The following is a 21151-nucleotide window of genomic DNA, read 5'->3' on the forward strand; positions in this document are numbered from 1 at the left end:
TTTCTCGAAGCTCAAAATCTAATTAACCTTTCAGGTTTAACAATGAAATGAGTTTATTTTCGTATTTGGATATTGCGTCATATTGGAATCACTCAGAGATTATATTAGTGAGAAGGTATCTTGCATACTTAACATTTACTTATTGAATTGACTTATTTACTTTTGAAATGTAATTAATTTGGTGTTCGTTAATTTATTTAATATAAAATTGTGGGAAATAAAAGTACGCTTCTTTTCTGAAAACAAAACTTAATAGTTTTGTCATTTGTCTTTAGTTGATAAAGATTAAACATTTCCCAAAATTAAAACTAATCAAACTAAAAAATGGACTGGGGTCACTAGGAAATTTTCCTTTGCAAATTCGCTTCAGTTATACTTCTGTAACTTTTTACTCTCCGTCATTTTAGGTATAACGGGAATCAGGGCAAACAAGGAATTTAATTTCGCGTAAAATGGTGGATACAAACCTGATCATTTTCTGTCATAATTGTACGAGATAATTCGTTACGTAAAACGATACGACACGAAGCACTTATTAGACACACACGAAATCACCACTTTGATTTTAATTTTTCTTGTACTGGAGTTAGATTACTGTGTTTTGGAAATCTTGAGTTAAGTTGAAATATTATACCTATCGGACAAGACAGGTAAGTTGAAATATTGTACTTACCGGACAAGATATAGCTCACGACTAGGACAAAGAACAGCAATTTAAGTCTTGAGCTAAGTTGAAATATTGTATCAAACTGACAATACATAGTTCATAACTAGGACAGAAAACACTCCTTTCATCTTAAGCCCTGAGCCAAATTAAAATATTGTACCTACCGAACAAGAGATAGCCCATGACTAGAACAAGGAACACTCCTTTTAATATTTTGAGACTTGAGATAAATTAAAATATTGTACCTAGGACTACCTACCGAACAAGACACCCCATGACTAGGACAAGGAACACTCCTCTCAACATTTTAAGCCTTGAGCTAAGTTGAAATATTGTACCTACCGATCAAGACATAGCCCATGACTAGGACAAAGAACACTTAACTCAACATTTTAAACCTTAAGCTAAGTTGAAATATTTTACCTACCGGACAAGACATAGACCATGATTAAGACTTTAAAAAATCAATATTTTAAACCTTGAGCTAAGTTGAAATATTCTACCTACCGGACAAAACATAGCCCATAACTAGAACAAAGAATACTCCTTGCAACATTTTAATGCTGATTGGTTTCAAATCTCGATCATCAGCTGCTCGCTCTACAGCTCCTTGTGATTCCGATTTTTGCTCCAATTTTTTAGCTTCTTCAATTTCTCTCTCTTCTTGTTCTTGTGTTTCTTGATCTACACTGCCTTGAGTAGTTTGATTTGATTTCTCTAAATGAAGTTGTTTTGCTAGAATAGCATATTCTTCTTCTGTCATCTTGGATAGAATTCCAGCCTCAAATAGTTGCATTAGACTGAAATAAGTAGAACTAATTACACACACACATACACACACACACACACACACACACACACACATATATATATATATATATATATATATATATATATATATATATATAATATTTCCATGTTATAAGTAAATGCATCTTAGAAGTGCACTTCATACTACAAATATGTTTCACACTTAAGCTTTGGAATAACTTTTAAATCTTGGCTAAACCTACTTCAGTTAGTAGTAAAAGATAATTTCTGAGTATAATAATTGCAGAATACCCTATCACAGTAATTTAATTTTGACTTTTCTAGTACATGTATGTTTCATAGAGTATGGATGTCACTAGTATTTCAAGGCATCTAAGTTGTTTTAGATTCAAGCTGAAGTATACAACAGCTAACAAGGAATCCTCACAGAGTGGAATTTACTTTGACGTATGAAATTAGATGCAAACGGAATAACACAGACGATAATGCAAGAGTATCATGTTTCCCAGAAGATATGATGATGTACCATTACACAATAGTAGTGTAATGAAAGAACAACATGACCAATACAAAATAAGTAGTTACGGTAAGCACACTTCATTAATGCAGCCTTGTCACAACTTCTATGATTGCAATTACGCTTGATACTGTCAAAACAGAACTGCCTAGGCACTTGAAATTGATAGTTCTATGTCAGTGTATACCGCTTTGTAAATTGCACACTTGGTCAGTTAAAAATATCACATAAAAATTGGAAGTGCGCAAATAACCAAAGTTCGATAAAATTGTAAGGATTTTATATCTCATGGCCAGAAGTAAGACTTAATTATATATCTCTCTGAGGTACTTTCTAAAGATTTTTGCAAGGTGTGAAGCAGTACGCGTCTAGAAGTAAGTCATTGTAGTGGGTTTTGCAGAAACACGTTCCAAAATGAATTGGAGGTTTTCGGAGACTAAAGAATTGAGGGCACAGTCGGTAATCTTGTATTTGACTTCCGACTTTATTTACTCCGTCCTTCGCGTATGTCATATAAGACTCAAATATGGAAGAGTAAGTGGAGAGGTATGATGGGGCATATTCGTGGTGTTTAGATAGGATTAAAAGTGATTTGGTGGCGATGGTCACAATGGGCGGTTTACAAAAGTGGAGAAGGTCGATGATTTTATGATGATGATGAGAACAATCTTTACTGCTTCATAGAATCCCAAGCGGTTAGCGTACACGCCTTTGGTATGGGAGACCCAGGTGCGATCCCCAGCGGAAGCTCCTGTGGTTCGGATTCCACATTAATCAGTAGGCGCCGTCTCATATAGCCTTGCTGCTGAAAGGGACGTTAAACCCATAACTCAAATCAAATCAAATCCTTCATAAAATCTGGGCTTCAAATTTTTTTATGTGCTCTTAACTTAACAACATCAACTATCCCTCCAAATATTATACTCTAAGTCGACTTTTCACTGCATGAAATTTCCTTGTAAGCCCCTTACTTTTATTATTTAAATTTTAATTTAAGCAAATAATGTCATTCATTTAAAATTAAGTATAACAGTAGGCTGTACTTAGAACTATAGAATATTTCGAAGGAATTTCAAAATTGAAAAGTTCTTCTACAGATATGTAACTGTTAGCTTGTTTTCAAGAATTTCTTAAGTTTATCGGAAAGCGCGTTCATAGTATTTTCATTTCCTTTCAAAGGAAGGTCTTGTTATTTTGCGTGTTCATTGTAATTGCACCCATTGTAATTAATTCCAAAATTAGTCTCTGTTTCCTGATGATACCTGGACCTTAACTTTTCCTAAATATTTTTTTCTTTTTCACATACAAAGCAAATATAAATAGAAGTGCTTGTATGGAAGTAGTAATGCTCATCTTCTTGTTACATGCTCAGTAGTGCCCTGATCACTATTTAGTTGCATTACTATCTAGTTAGAAAATTCTATTCTAATCAATTCTTGAAGGTTTTACTATTAGAATCGCGACCTTCAAGCCACGCCGACTTTATCTTTTATGAAAATGTATTCAATAGTTACAGTATAAGCTGTAAGCAAAATGGCCCAGTCATTAAGCCGACAAGCCTCTTCTAAGTTGCATTGTTAAAACTAAAAAACTGTAATAAGTAGACTATTATTTGTTCATGGCACTAGATAAACTTAAATTGTTTAAGTTGTTCTACACTACTTTAAGATCGTATCAAACAATAAATTGTCAAAGTAAAATTGTTTTAAAAACAGTTAAAAATTTAAGAAAAAAAAAAAAAAAAACGTGAGCTTCAAACTCGAGTACTCATTTGGCAACCATTGTGATCTCTGTTCCTTTACTATCAAAGTTTACTGACAAGTAACTTTACTGGTAATGCGGTAACATAATATTATGCTTTTTTAAAAAATAAACTCTTTTAAAGATATTGAAGAATATCATTATTAGGTCTTGAGTATTGCTTAATATATTTTAAACCCAACTCTCAAAATCACTTTTTAAATTAACTCTATTCATTAAAGAATCTGAAGTAACGTTAATAACAAAATTTAAGGTTTGATGAACACGGTATTATTGTAACAGTTGTGTACCGTGACAAAAATCTTGACGGAATGCTGTTTCTAAGAATGACTTACACAGCGCAACGTTCTATCAGAATTTCTGAAGAAAGCAGATGAGAAGAATTTTCCCAAAAGATTGTTGACGGTTTACCTGGCCCCTCATGCTTCCTCAAAGACACCATTGTTTGTCAATACATCCACTTTTTTTAAATTAATTTTACTACATATTATCGGGAACGATTATTTGTTCTTGTATTATTAAAATTATGTTCAAACGTATTAGTTGACAGATAAAATTTTAATAACAACCAAAACAGAAAAATAAACTTACATTTTATTCACCTGTTCAATATAAGGGCATCCATGTTGAAATGCAATACCAGTATATCTGGTATACAGTTTATCACTAATATGAAAATTATGAGCACCTGAAATTCATAATATATGTATGGTAAGTTGTGATGTACTAAATATTAAATATTTTAATTTAAAATAAAGTTAACAACTTTTCAATATAAAGAAAATAAACTTAATTTCAAAACTATTTCCTTAAGATGAAGCCAATTTCATATCGTATGCACTTAATTAAATCAAGAATTTTTAATAGAATGTTTTTATTTGTACATTGAATAGTATGTTCTTAACTGGTTCATATTACGAGGCGTGTTTTTTAAGTAAGGCCCGTTTGAACATAAGTACACAACGAAGGGTTATTTCAAAAAAGTAAATGTATTTTCAGAAAGTACATACTTTACTCTATTTTTCGACATAGTTGCCAAGTTTGTTCAAACACTTATCATATCTCTCAACCAATTTCAAAATATCCTCTTCATAAAAACTTGCCGCCTGCTCCGAAAACCAAGAGTTCACTGCCGTTTTCACATTGTTTCGGAACCCAACGGGAGCACAGTTTCCTAAACTTTAGGTGTTCAGAAACAATTTTGTAAAGCACTGATCTCGACACGTCAGGAAATTCGTTTGAGAGACCTGTTATTGTGAAGCGCCTGTTCTCACGAACCTTCGCTTCAACTGAAGCCACCAAATCGTCTGTAATCGAAAAAGGGCGACCGGGATACTGGTCAACAGTGACGTTCTGAGTATTAAGTGTAGCGAATTTGTACTCAAATGCTCTAGAAAGACATCTGGAGTGTCGGTAGAGCACAATAGATGAAGCAGAGCGTGGAAACACTTAACGAAAAATGCCCAGAAATGCACTCATACTCATCAAACGTGAGTTCAAATCGTCGAAAATGTAAGAATTAGCGTAAAGAACATGAAAGTCATTGCCAATTCACCAATAATATTCCCTCAAACCGATGCAATATGATCTGCACAATTGCATACCAATAAGGATGCAACAACTGAGGCCAAGTTGAAATTGTGCAAGGAGACTCACTAAGAAACTGGGTAAACTCAGGGAATGTCAGTAGTGGGATCGCATGATCGATATTGAAATGTGGCCAATATGTGTGTTGATATCGACATGTACCAAATGGAGAAATGTCAACATGTCCCACTACTGCTAGAACACCGTCCCACGTGCGAAAAATAGGAACATAACTACTCGGGTCTTGAATCTGTGGCCGTGGGTTCACAGTAGTATTGGAAACTGCGACCACGTGAGCGAAAGCGAGCGCTCTAGCCCTGAGGCTTCGAGGAAGCCTCACTTTCTCGGTATTTATTTCTTTGAGGAGTACCCACTTTGTTTGGCAAGCGCAGTTGTACAGCCTCCCGACATGCTTGTGTGTTTCATTTTGTTACTCCTACTGCATAGTTTTAAACAATCAGAGCTTTAAGACGTTTCTTCCTATTAACGTTATGTACGGTGTTACATGTGCCAAATTGGTTCATTTTCGTCTTTGTCTTGGCATGTGCACTGTGTGTAAAATACGAATTTCTGGAGGTATTTTCCTATATTTCGAGTACGTCATATGTTCCATACGTGGTACATGATACAAGTTTGCTATATTTTCACGCTCTATCAGAATTTGAACCATGGATTAAGAGATTTCTTATCATATGTGTCGACTGAGGGACAATGTCCCAAACAAAGAGGAACATTGATACTATCGTGTTCTAGTTACCTTCTACCAAAAAGTGCACCAGATGCAATAGCAGAATGTACAACGTTATTTTCCTAGTTTTCGTACGTCCCAGCAGTGGTGGGACATGTTGACATTTGTCCATTAGCTACATCTTGATATCAACACACACATTGGCCACATTTCAACATCGATCATGCGATCCCACTACTGACATTCCCTGAGTTTACCCAGTTTCTTAGTAAGTCCGCTTGCACAATTTCAACTTGGCATCAATTGTTGCATCCTTATTGGTATGCAACCGTGCAGATCATATTGCATACCGTACCGTGCAGATCATATTGCATACAGTGCATTACTGTAAAATACCGCTAATTTTACAGTAATTATGTGATATATTTAAATGAATGAAAGATAATCGAAATGTGGAACAAGAGCGCCCTAGAGAATTTCATTTTACATGGGATACCGTTATCATGACTCACTTATCTGCTTTCGATTCCGAGCAATTTTGAAAATCGGCATTTATTTTCGCGTTTCTAAACGGCTGAAAACCGAAAGCCACTAGGTGACTTGTTATATCGGTACCTCACGCAAAATAATGTTGTCTAGGGCGCTCTTGTTCCACGTTTCAATTATCTTTTATCTATTTGAAGATATCACATAATTACTGTAAAATTAGCAGTATTTTAATTTCGCCGGGATGAGGCCTCTTAACAATAAAACAATAAAAGAAGTTCAGATAGTTTTTGATCAACACCAATATGATCTGTCTATGACTTACGGTTCCCGAGATATGGCTCCTTAAATCTCCCGAAATCGGAATTTTTTTGGCCAAAATCTCGGGAACGGTAAGTGACGCGAAAAATTCTATCACTTCTTTGAGATAGAGTTCGATGCTCAATCGAATGGAGAGCTTAAAATTGAATAATTCGCAAATAACACACACACAGAATACGGTAACGAACTTTTTAAGTTCGTTGAAAAATTGGTAATTTCATACGAAAGAAAAAGTGAAAATTGTTAGATGCAGTGGATTTTCTAGTTCCAATGAATTGTTTACAAAGCTGTTAGATTAACGTTTAACGACAGAACTATGGTATTTTAGTAAAAAGTTTAATAGTTAGCAATAATTGCTCTGAAAATGTATTGAATATTCTGTGCGAGAATATATCATTTAAAGTTTAAGAATAAACTATATCTTTATTTTAACTATATATAACATTTATTGAGGCCGCTAAAATGCGGCGGGGAGAATGTTTAAAACGCTATTCACAAGTTTCTTAATTTTAAAAAAAATGACATTAGAAGGAGGAATTCTGTGAATAAATTATATTAAATTAAGATCGTACCCATAATAGCTAGTTATGGCTTTAATTTTGTAAATTCAACTCTCTGAAGCTCAGGATAAAATGTTTTCTGTACAGAGAACGAGATGTAGGCAAGATTTTATACCAAAACAAAAATTATTTTGTATATGTTTCTTGGTATATGATATCTTTTTCTTGCCTGTCAGATTAAATTTAGACAACCAGTAACACACATATATCAAGATGCATAATTTCCTGATACTAGAGAAGACGGTTAGGCAACTAAAACGACACTTGTGGTCTGGGATTTCATAACTTATACTCATTGGCAACAACTACAATGCCAGATTAAAATTCAATCAAGACAATCAGCCCCAAACTGAACATGGGATTCACAGGTACTGGATGCTGTAAATGCACTTTCTGAATTGTAGAAGCTTCTACAGGGAAACAAAAATGGTACTCTGGACAAAAAAGATTCAAAGAAGTGAAAATTTTCATTTTTTCAGAAAGCTGGTCTTTTATGGGAAAAAGCCTCCATCTCAAGAAAAACTTGCTTATTTGCATCTCTAATATCACGAGTTTCCAGTCACCAGCGGTCCATGTTGCATGTTCACGGCACAATTGATGTCGTGCTAAAGAATTATGATCCGTTTCAAGTGGTTTCGATCGCACAACCTGACCCCGTGTATCAATGTCATGTAAGTCTGTGATTGTTTGTACAGGCTGTGGGAAGTACTGCTTGAATTCTTTCGTCACTTGTACCGCATTCACAAAACAGTTTTGAATCACAATCACTTTCATGCTCAGCGGGACTTGTCATTGAGCATTTTTTTTCTAATATTTTTCCTCTTCGCCGATGTGGTTTTGTCGTGGGTTTTGTAGACCTTCATCACACTGGACACTGTTCCTCGAAAGACACTCAACGCACTTTGCCAAGGTGATCTGACGCCCGGATTTTTGGAGCCCTGGTGTATTATATAATTACCTTGATTATAATAAGTTGCAAGAAAGACAATTGATTTTCGATATTAGCTACTACACTTTAGATAGTAATAATATTCAGAAGACATAAATCTTAGTTTTAAGTTTACGTATAACCCAACTAACCAAAGTTTCCTTTTACTCATAATAAGTAATGTTATTTATATGTGTTGAATGCTTCCAAAGTTCTGTGAATATTGTTTTAACTTTTCTATTTCATTTCACTTTCGTCAGAAGGAATTGTAGTCTTTGCATATAATTTCCGTTTAACAACAGGAATTTTTGAAGTGAGAAACTAAACTTTTTGGTCCATCTTCAGAAGATTTCTTTTTAGGAGTATCTTTTATTCATTGGTCTATAGCTTGTGATCTGCATCATATGGTCTGATCTATACTGGTCTCCATTTAAGCTCTAAAATTGCACCCCACTCAGTTTTTTTTTAAAGATCTGAGAAGATGATATTCGCTGAGAGCAACACCAAGTGAATAGACTGAATGTGGAAGTCATTTTTGGAGTAAATTGATATGTGGCCACGCATTATTGTGTTGCAGCAACGGTCGGTTATGGAGCTTCCAAGTAGATGTTTTACAAACGCTTGTCACAATGGGCCCTACAAAAGATTGGAATAACACTCTGCGTTAGTTATGGTTTTCTTTAGTAGGTAACCTACCAAGATTTCTATTTCTATCATATAATACCGTAATCAACATGTTAAGAGCAGAACGTGTCTTAAGTGGAGATGTTTTTCTCCGGTCTGCGCATCGTTTAGACTGACTTTTAGTTTCCGAACTAGAATAATCTTTCTCTGATTCGTGAATAGTCCTTCTGCAAAAGATTCTTCAGAACAGTGCTGTTTACGTCATTTACAGCTACGTTTGGGTTTCCACTATGGAGATCGCCTTCTAGGATATTCTGTCAGCTTTAAATTGATCAAGATCAACCCAACAAGGAACTGTATATTTGGATTCTACAGGCTCGCCAAACGCTCTTTGTAATCATCGAATGTCAGTACCTTTCTTGAAAAATAAAAGCAGAATTAATCTCTTCCTCTAAATTTTCAAAATAGACACTTAAAAACATATTTATGTTTGCCGAAAAACTAACGGTGCTGAGTAATACATAATTGAACGAATCTCGTATGCTTTTAAACACAAGTATGAGTTAGCTAGCATTCCCGGCTGGCCTAATGGCTAGCGAGTGCGCATTTGGTTTACGTAGTCTAATGTTCGATTCCCAGTTGGAGAACACAAAAATTTAATTTCACAATTATTCATTCTCATTAATCATCAACCACCTTTAGCCTAAAGGGCATAACCATGCAGTTAGACTTTAAACTAAAATTTATTTTCATTTTATTATTGACTGTGTGCATTAATTTTAAGGGGTTTCCAAGATATGGCGTAATTAGCTCCATATCGCATCGGGGTAATGTTGATAACTTCATGCCAAAATATCAATACGTGGTGTTAGTTGTCAGTATGTGTTAGTTTGGGGAAGTGTAAAAGATATTATTTTTTGAGCGTTAGAAATATCAACTTTTGTACCTATAAAGATCAATTTGCAGGAAGCTTTGCTTTCTTGCTTCTATTTGAAGAAAAGTGCAGCTGAAGGACAAGAAATGCTGTTGGAAGCTTATGGTGATTATGCACCATCAATTACAATATGTAAGTAGTGGTTTGATTTGATTTTTTTAAAAAAGGGATCATGACAAGAAATATAAAGAAAATTCAAACCAACCGCAAAGGTTTGAAGGTGAGAAACTGGAAGTTTTACTCGATGAAGACACGAGTTAAACGCAAAAATAACTTGCATAATCATTAAATATTGATCGATCAATGATTTCGAGACGTTTGAAGACCATTGAAATAATCCACAAGCAAGGAAATTGAGTGCCGTGCGAGTTGAAGCCGAGGGACGTCGAAAGACTCAAAACGACCTGTGAAGTGTAACTTCAAGGACACAAAACAAAATGTTTTTGCATTAATGAAGAATGGATACGCTACGATAATTCGAAGTACAGAAAATCATGGTGCAGGCCAGGCAAACTATCAACATCAACGGCAAAGCCGAATATTCATTGCCTCAAGGTCGTTCTCTGTATTTGATGGAATTAACTGAGTATAGTGTATTATGAGCTGTTCCAACCCACGCAAGTGATGCAACTGAGTCGAGGATTGAAGAAAAAAGACGATGACGCTAAAAGACAAGACTAGAGTGGTATTGCACCACAACAACATTCAGCCCTATGTTGTGAAACCGTTCAAGGAAACGTTAGAAACACTTATCTAGGATGTCCTCTCACACTCGCCTTATTCGCCAGATGTTGCCTTTCTGATTATCATCTATTTCGATTGATGACTCGTGACTTGTCTAAGCAGCGCTTCCATTCTCCAATATTTTGAATGATCAATTTGTAATTATTTTTTCACAATTAAGTCGTATTTTTTTTTTACCAACAAATCACTTAAAATTATTGTACACTCCCACTAATAATCAATCCTGTATTATTCTGGAAGATAGCAAATCCCAAAATTATAGACAATTTTCTCTTACATTTTTATGTAATTTTAAATAAAATTGAAGTACTTTTAAATAACATTCAAGTAGTTTAAATTTAGTAGGTAATAGGTTGAATAAGCACTTGTTAACTTCTATAAAAAATTGAGGATTTCAAATCAACACTTACCAAATTTTCTAGCGTCGTAAATAAGCGTTTCTCTACCACCTAATACTGCATACTTCGATTGGTCCCGTACCATTAGCATTCCATGTTCAACGGTATCAATAAAGGGACTGGCTCGTTGATTCCCTCGTTTAATCATCAAATCCCAAAGTTTTTTATATAACTCTGTGCCAGTTCCATTCTAAAACACATGTAATCAAGTTCATTAGATTGGGAGGTCTTAGATTTTAGAAGCACAATATAAAAAAATCTAATATTAACAAGAAAAAGAAAAGACTTCGAAGATTAGATAAATTTAGAACAAATTTCTGACTCTTAGGTTTTCTTGATATTTGGGTACAAATTATGCTACTTTGAACACACATACATAAACTATTGCTATTGTATTAATTCATTTCTGAAGAACAAAGAAAGGTTTAAGCACTTATATCGGTCAACCAGTTTGCGCGAGAATTTCCCTGGATTTTCACGTTTTATAAAAAAATCCCTTTTGCCTTTTTGCTAAATTTACCTAAGAAATTTCCTTAGATAAAGAAATTTCCCTCAAACTACGAACACTGGTCCAGACTCTACAACACAGGTACCATATATAAACTGTGATATTTGATATTTCTCACGAAACTCAAAGTAGTGGACTCATTTGACAGACAAACATTTATTATCATCATCTAGTGAAAGAATTATACTTGCGTTATTCCTATTTTGTTTATTTTTATATTTATTTATCTATTTATTTATTTGTGTGCATATCTGACAAGGTAAATGAAAATCAACACAGTGTATATAGGATATTATATATATATATATATATATATATATATATAGGTTAAAAACTAAAAATATTCACTTTTGGTAATTTTCCTGTGGATTAGTCCCAAAAGGTTACAATCATGTCAAATTTAATCATTGTTGCCACTATAATTTTGGGAAGTAAAAGGTGTCCTATATAAATAACATGGGGAAGAATTTTCAGTTACCATAAAACCACTCAAAATTTGCAAGTTTTATTTTTAATGATTTACTTAGATAACGCTAACGAAAACGTACTAGCATACCGAATTTCAAGTTTTTATTCCAATTCCAAGTATCTAAAACATAAGATTGTAAGTCCCAAAAAGGCCCATTTAAATAACATGGGGAATTTTTTATTCCCCTTCAGACCTCCTAAAAATTAAAAATATTCATTTTTGGAAATTTTTCTGTCGGTTAGTTCCGGAAAGCAACAATCATGCCAAATTTTCAGTTTTCCAACTCAACCGGAAGTACCCTTATTTTATGTCAGTTCATGTAGTTTTATATATAGTTAGGCTGTATATATAATATGGTTTAACAAAGAAACAGTGGGGCCTTGGTAGGTGGTTAGAGGCATAGTTCCCCACACCTGCACACACATCACGTAATGCCTGTAAATTCCACGGCGGACGGCGATTAGCTCGGATCTATTTCAATATCCCAAAAGTGTTCAGTGAGGTTGAGATTGCTTGAGTTTGGGGGGTATTTCAACAATTCACGATTGTGCTCCTCGAGCCATTGCAACACAACTTGGTTTGTGACAAGAAGTGTTGTTCTGCTAAACGTCAATATAAGGATACGAAAAAATACATGATAATGTTACAGTATGACACATTTGTTGAGAAAAAACGTTTTGTAGTAAACAAATAAATAACGAACTTACAATAACGTCACGCTTTGTCTAGTGAAACATTGTTGCAACGACATCCGATGGTGTTTGTAGGAATTTTCATCAGTAGCTTTCTGTTTATTACCACGAACAGTTCTATGTGTGCTATTCAATTAAGCCGTATATGGATAAAGTTGGGTGCGAATGTGTGCCATGCGATCGTTCTACTTTCACCCATGTGGGATTAGTAAATTAGTACGAAGAACGTGGACGTACCATAAAATGTGGAAGAAAACTATAAATTAAGTGCCGAATCACGTGCTCAAATGGTTATTTTGAGAGTAGAGAGTATTCTATGCTGAAAATCACTCAATGGTTGCACATATCAATCGGGGCAATGCGTCGGCCTCTTGAAAAACAGTCACAAACTGGTGTAAATATTGCACTGAAACAAACTGGTTTCACATATAACAACTCCTTATAAGGAAAAGATCATTAGAACTAAAATCAAACGGGAAAGACGTTTAATCGTTAAGGAAGTAGTAACAGAACTACGGAAGGGTCTTTTCCAATCTGTATCAGATATAACGGTGGTTCAAAGCCTGTAGATTTATGGTCTTGGGGATGCGGTTGCAGCAAAGAAACAATTCCTTCCAGCAGATATTCCAAAAGAGTATGAACAATAGAAGAGGGTACTCTGCACCGACGAATCTAAATTTCAACTTTTCAGTCCACAATGCCATATGTCTGTGGGTCGCCCTTCTGAAAAGTGTTTTCATCCCGATGTGTAATACCTATAGCAAAACAAGGAAGAGGTCATTGTCATTGTGTAGGGAGTTTTACAGGCAATCAAATGGGAGATTTAATTCAAATCAACAGAATAATTGACAAAAACTATACATTACCACATTTGAGTCTGGCATGCAATTCCATTACAAATGCAAATTTCGGACCGTATAACTTTGTACTACAACAGCATAACAATCCAAAATATTCTACCAAGTGTAAAGCAAAGAAAGGGCTCACATTGCCATAAAAATGGAATAGCCGACACAGTCTCATTATTTGCCAACCATCGAGCTCTTCTGGGATGAACTTCACATGGTAGGCAGTGGATAAGCCAACGAAAAGCTCTTCAAAGCTGTTGGAGTCTCAAAAGTTGAATAAATATATATATAAAAATGCTTGGCACTTGAAGAACTGTTTTCAAGGATAAGGATCGGCACTTCGATGAACGCAAACTTCCTCCATAAATTTTCATTTAAATGAAACCGTGTATTTTCGTTAAGTTATGTGAATAATGATGTTTATTTTGCAAAATAGATGCAATAAACAGAGGTTTGTATGCAAACAGTTTATTTTGTCTGGGAAATTCTGAAAAATCAGTAGTATATATATAAGTAGATATGCGGCACTATAACAACCCAAGTCAGCAAAAAGTTTCCCGCCTTTTTTAACCCCGTCCCCAGTCACGTGGTATCATAGCTCCGACCCCGATTCCGCCCTCCCCCTAGTCCGGCCCTTAACCTTTCTTCCCCTCCCCCTTGCTTCTTAGCTTCACCCCTACGTTGATTGGTTGATAGGGGTCACGTGTCACATTTCTTATTGAATTCCTTGTTTCTGATTGGCTAATAGTAACAGCAGATACAATAGCTCCGCCTTCTAGGTTGATTGGATGATCACAACACTTTTAATAGCTGCACCTCTCTAGGTTTATTGGATAACACCTTGAACCACGTCCCGCCCTAAGGCCACATGGTTTAGGCAATACCTTTCATAAAATGTATAGGAAGAATGTATCACATCTCACGACCATATTATTGATTTTATGATAGAGGCCACGTGCCATACTTCATGTTAAATTCCTTGTTTCTAATTGGTTGATAGTAACAGTACTTGTAATAGCTTCAACCTCCTCAGGTTGATTGGATGAATACAACATTTTCATAAGCTCCGCCCCCCTATGTTGATTCGATGATAATACCTTGAACCACGTCCTCCTCTTACCATGGTTGTAAGCAACACCTTTCATGCAATGTACAGGAACAACGTATCACATCTCACGACCGTGAGAAAATCCATGGGGACGTTCTCACGACCGTGGGAATATTGAAAATTTGCGTAAATCTTTATTACGAGCGTGGGAAAATTTTATGACCGTGGGAACATTTTACAACCGTGTGAAATCCATGGGAACAATCTCACGACCGTGGGAATATTGAAAATTGCTGCACAACTTTTTACGAGCGTAAGAATTTTCTCACGAACGTGGGAAAAATCGTGTAAACGTTATCACGACCGTGGGAACATTTAACTTTCTGTGGGAACGTTCTGACGACCGTGTGAAGGAACTTTCTTACGAGTGTGGAAACTTTTTCACGACCGTGGAAAAATTCGTTGAAACTTCATCATGACCGTGGAAACATTATAACGTTCCGTGGGAAATGTTTTACGACCTTCGAAAAATTCATGGGAACATCCTCACGACCGTGGGAACATTGAAAATTTCCGTGAGAACTTTCTCACGACCGTGGAAACGTTCTTACGACCGTCAGAATATTTAAAATTTCCGTAGAAACTTTTTATGAACGTGGGAACTTTCTCAACGGTGGGAAAATTCGTGGGAACTTTCTTACGACTATGGGTACATTGTAACTTTCCGTGAGAACTTTCTCACGACCGTGGAAAAATCCATACGAACGCTCTCATAACCATGGGAATATAGAAAATTTCCGTAGGAACGTTTTATGAGCTTGAAACTTTCTGACGACCGTACAAAAACCTGTGGGAACGTTCTCATGACCGTGGGAAAATTCGTGGAAACTTTCTCACGACCGTGGGACATTCTCAGGATCTTGATAACAGAAAATTTTGCATAGGAACATCCAGATGACCTTGATAACATTAAAAATTTCCTTGGGAACAGACGAAGGGAGGGAAATGAGTTTGCAATTTTCAGTGCAAGATTGTGTAATACATGTGATGTCATTTTGTGGGTATACAAGATGCATGTGTACTTTATGTTAGTATCAAATAATCTTTTGAAGTGATATTACCGTTTTTCCGTGCTAGTGAGTGTTAGAAGTGAAGTGATTCTAATATCAACATCCTTATCATCTACCAGAAGGGTAAATATAATACTTTCTAAAAAATATTCGAATCATAATAATGATGTGATGAATTTGAAAGTTGAAATCATATTTAAGCATGGTGGTAACAGAAATACATTTTTATACATTTCGTAGGTTGTAAAAAGAATATATTGCAATTTGAATAATGTGTTTTTAAATACATATGAAATGATTTTACATTGTACATGAAAATTCTTACACGCTCTCTCTTTCTTGTTTATAGGAATTACGTAACCCTCTGGTTTTTTATTTTGATAAAAGTAGTTCCGTTAATTTCCGTTATTTTGTGACATCGTTTGCGAATTATTCTAAGCTGAGTATCATGACGATCACGGAAACTAGCCATGAGAACTTTAGAATCGTGGAGGAAAGGAGGAGATGTTATCGTCGATTTAATATTCAGGGAAGAATGATCAGAGTTCGAATGGAGTTCCCAAATAGTACGAATCCTTTTATATGTATTCAGGAGCAATTAAAAGAACTCTTGAACTACCTGCTAGAAAATATCGACCGCTTGGGCCATGTTCGCTTAACGATTACTAATGAAAGTGAGGTGCACATACCCTTTTATTTATCCTTTTGTGAGGCAAGGAACATGTCCATGGAAGTTGTGTGAAGACAGCTGGAAAGAGTGATGCAGAGTAATTCAGCATTTCTCACTAATAAAGATGTTATGATTAAAATTCATCATGTAGTTATACCAAGAGGAGAAGTAAGACTGGTTCAAGGCATCCTAGATACCGATAAATTCATGAAAGTGAAAAAGGGGACTCTTACGGTGAAAAATACAAATAAGCTATGTCTGGCCCGAGCCCTTGGCATTGCGATGGCAATGAAAGAATATAAAGGGAAAAATGTGACGAAATATAGACAATTTAGAGACCAAAGCAAATGTGTCATGGATCCGGCAGTGGAACAATTATGTGATGATGTTGATGTTGATTTAAGTAATGGTAGAGGTATTCCTGAAGTTAAGACATTTCAAAAATACTTACATCAATATAAAATTACTGTGTATTGTAGTTTCCCAAGAAAAGGATATTTTATTTGAAGTCCCAAATGATGAGCGAAGAAGAATATAATTAAATATCTTGTATATAAATCAACACTACAACGTTATTGAAAGTCTTACTGCTTGGTCCAGTTGTAGTTATTATTGCGAAGCATGTCACGTGAAATATATCATCAAGAGGCTCATCTGAAAAACTGCAAATCAGTATGTTTTCAGTGTTACTGAAAACCAGTATGCATTGCGCAGGAACCCGTATCACGTGTAAAGACTGTAGTCGCCATTTTTTGGAAACGACTATCATGATCATCAAAAGAAAGAACCGTATAAGAAAGGGAAAACTGCCTGTAGTATTGTTATGTTCTGTAAATCCTGCTACAAAATTTATATCTTATCAGATAAGAAAACCGATCATTTATGTGGAGAAACCTACTCTTCGATGTCTAAGAAAATCATGCCGCTCAATCGTCAGTGTTGTATGCAAGCTAATGTCCGGAAACCAAACTCCATCATGGAAGGAAAGAAAGCATTAATGATCTTTTGATATTGAATCACGCTAAGATGAAGAACATGATGGTCCTGATCCATTTATTCACGTTCCCAATTTACTAGTGAGCCAGAAAGAATGTTTTCAATGTGTAAGTGATGATGTCATTCAAAACCATTGTTCCGTATGTGGGAAACGTGAACATATCTTCGACAGTAAAGATCCAGTGGAGGACCTTTTACAATACGTACAGCAGCATCGACCATTAGTGAAAACCATCTACTGCATCGCTCATAACAGTAAGGCTTATGACAGTAATTTCATTCTCAAATGTATGGTAGGAGAACATAATTGAAAACCAGAACTTATTCTGAATAGACGCAAAATTCTATCGATGCGAATTGCCAATTTAGGATTTATTGATTCTCTAAATTTTTCACCTACGGCATTGTCAAAATTATCGAAAGCTTTTAATCTTCCCTCTTCCAAAGGATATTTCTCTCACTTCCTCAATACAGAGGAGAACGAAAACTACGAGGGACCCTTAAAAGACATACAATTTTATGGACCAGACAGCATAGGAAACAGTAAAAGAACACATTTTCGGAATGGTACAACCAACATCAACAGCAACATTTCATTTAGAAGAAAGAACTGATAAAATTTGTATTCAAGATGTTCATGCTCTGCATCAAGCCTGTATCTCTCTCATGACCACCTTTGAGAAGGAAACGAATGTAAACAATCACTATTGTCAGTACTTGTAATTTAGTTTATCGAAGAAACTTTTTGCAAGAAAATACCAGTAGAAACCTGTCTTCTAATGGTTATCGTTCAACCTGTGGAAGGAGTTCAGTGGCTAGACTGGGAGGAAAAAGCAAGAAATATTAAAATCGATCATGCAGGAAGGGGAAGAGAAAAGAAACTGGCAGGAATGAAAGTAGATGGTGCATGGAGACATGAAGCTTGCAACTAAATTCACCTGTGGGAGTACCATGGATGTTTTTTCCACGGCTATGTGGTTTGTTTCTCGACAGAAAGAAATAGTAATACTATATACTAAAATCCGAACGATACTCTAGAGAACAAACACAGCAGAAAGTTACTCACTTAAAACAATTAGGCAATATAGTTCCTGAAATGTGAGGATGTGAATTTCAAAAACAGCTGAAAGAAAACGAACAGATGCAAAAGTATGTGCATAACCATTCTTTTACGAAAAAAATAACCACTAACACCAAGAGATGCGTTTTACGGAGGACGTACAAACGCCATTAAATTATATAATAAAGTAACTAGCACCGACGAAAAAATCTTGTATTCTGACGTATGTAGTTTGCATCCATTTTGCTGCAAGGTGAAAAAATTCCCCGTTGATCATTCCACCATCTACTTGGGAAATGATGAAAATATGTAAAGCATTGAAACAGTGGAGGGCTTAGTGAAAGTAACGATTCTACCTCCGAGGAATTTATTTCATCCTGTTTTGCCTTATCGATCCAATCAGAAACTGACGTTTCCCTTATTCCGAACATGCTGCGATGAACTCATGTTATCACACCGAAGAGGAACGTGCACTGACAGGAACCTGGGTTGCTGATGAAGTTAGGGAAGTTTTGGAGAAAGGATACAAAATCCAGAAAATTCACGAGATCAAGATATATGAAGTTGCGGAATATGATCTGAGTACAAAATCTGGTGGATTATTTGCCGATTACATTAATACCTTTTTTGAAGACTAAAACTGAAGCAAGCGGTTGGGCTTCATTGTGTAGCATCCAAGAAGAAAAAGACCAGTACATTTATTTCTATCAACATGAAGGAATACCTTTAGACCCTGGAAAGGTTTAACATTATCCTGGTAGGTGTAATTTGGCAAAGTTAATGCTCAATTCGTTCCGGGGAAAATTTGGACAGCGAGAAAAACTCGGACAGACCAGTATCATCAACGAACCGAAACAACTGTATGAAAAAGTAAGGTATCTAGATGTCGAACTGTATCAAATGGTTCCAGTCAGCGATGATATGTTATACTTACATTGGGGCACAAAGAAGAAATAACCGTGACTCTTGCTACTGTCAATGTGGTGATTGCTACGTACACAACAACTTACGAAAGACTTGAATTATATAATTCACTGGATCAACTCGGAGAAAGAGTGTTATATTTTGACACAGATTCCATTATATTTACACAAAAACTAGGTGAATGTGCCATTCCAACAGGAGACTATTTAATGAATGAGTTGGAAACATATGGAAAAATGCCTACATTCAATGTTTTGTGTCAGGTGGACCGAAGAATTATGCTTTTGAAGCTTTGGATCCGGACAGTTAAAAAATCTATCATGTTTGTAAAATCCGTGGATTTTCTTTGAATTATACTTCGTCACAAAAACTAAATTTTGAAGCTCTACGTGAAATGATGATGACTGGAAATCCAGCTGAAACAGTCATTACCAATGATAAAAAATATCTCGTACACGTGATCATATAATCATTAGTAAAAGAGAAACCAAAATGTACAAGATCAATTACTTGAAACGCTGTAGACTACTAGAATCTTTTGTAATAGTACCTTATGGATATGAATCTTCACAAACTAAGAAACGAAAAATATAAATACGAAGGGAAGCAATTGAATTGAATAAGTATACATCATGGATACGTTGTGGAAACATCCGTTTAGTTGTCTTCTAACTGGACCAAGTGGATGTGGAAAAACTTATTTTGTAGAACGATTACTTTCCAACTTTCCGGCAATGATCAACACATCTTTTCGTCGAGTGTACTGGTACTATGCGGAATGGCAAGATGCATACTGACATTCTAATCCAAGTTCACTTTTATGAAGGTTTACCTCGAGCAAAGGATTTTGAACCAACAGAAAGACCACATCTCATTATTATTGATGACCGCATGCGTGAAGCTAATGGTGACATTGTAGATTTGTTCACGAATGGATCGCATCACCGGAACCTCAGTGTGATATTTATTACTCAAAGCATGTTTCATCAGGGTAAAGGAAGTCGAGACATTAGTTTAAATTGTTTTTATTTGGTTCTATTTAAAAATCCAAGAGAGGAATCGCAGATCAAGCGTCTGTTATCAAGATGCGCCGGAAAATCCCCTATTTCTTCAAGAAAGCTACAAGGATGCAACAAAGGAACCTCCTGGATATTTATTCATGAATCTTAAACAGGACACACCAGATGAAATTCTATTCTGAACCCACATATTTCCCGGTGGACAAACACCGTGCTCGTGGGTTTTCTCGGGGCTCTCCCCGTTTCCTCCCACTTTCTTTATTCCACCATTTCACTCATTTCTCAACATCACCGTTTCCTTTAGCCTACCCGGCATAACGTGGGACGTAAAACTCAAAGATTTCATTTATTCCACATATTTCCCGATGATAACCAACACCACGTTTATATTCCTTTAAAATAAGAAAAGGAAATTATGTGTTTAGTCGATCACGATACCTCCAACAGTGAAACACGCTGATTTGTTACGTACGTTGCGCAAGATAAACCCCAAACTACGAAAAGCCATCTTGGGTAATGCTGACTCTTCCGTAATTTGCAGTGTTTGTGAGTATTGTTATAATGTGTTAAAAGGAAATGTTCCTCTTACCAAGACTCAGAAAGCAAGATTACGACGTTACAAGAAGACGCTTCGATTTCTTGTGGAGAGATCAAAAACTTTGGACAAGAAAAAGAAACATTTACTACTACAACATGGTGGTTTCTTACCAGCATTACTGGCTCCTATTGTAAGTGGTGTGTTGTCAAGTTTCCTTGACGTCGATGAAAGATGGAAAGCCGAGTTTGAAGAAGAAATATTAGTGTTTTTGCCCCAGTGTTTCGTAAAAAAGCAAGATTGCTTCTTCAGCGAGTAAAGCAAGA

At 35.7% G+C, this 21151-nt stretch overlaps 1 protein-coding gene across 1 annotated transcript in view; it reads right to left on the reverse strand.

The window, feature by feature from the left end:
• The window catches only part of LOC145664279 (ionotropic receptor 40a-like), a 166311-nt gene that overhangs the window by 12592 nt on the left and 132568 nt on the right, over nucleotides 1-21151 (reverse strand). The window contains exons 13-15 of the mRNA XM_081730813.1: nucleotides 10999-11176; nucleotides 4308-4404; nucleotides 1175-1467 (exon numbers count right to left, since the gene is read on the reverse strand). Of these exons, the coding sequence (XP_081586939.1) occupies nucleotides 1175-1467; nucleotides 4308-4404; nucleotides 10999-11176 (568 nt within the window). The remainder of the gene's footprint in view (nucleotides 1-1174; nucleotides 1468-4307; nucleotides 4405-10998; nucleotides 11177-21151) is intronic.

This window comes from Thermobia domestica, chromosome 11 (genome assembly GCF_964235325.1).
Source record: "Thermobia domestica chromosome 11, izTheDome1.hap1.1, whole genome shotgun sequence".
In the NCBI taxonomy this organism is placed as follows: Eukaryota; Metazoa; Arthropoda; class Insecta; order Zygentoma; family Lepismatidae; genus Thermobia; species Thermobia domestica.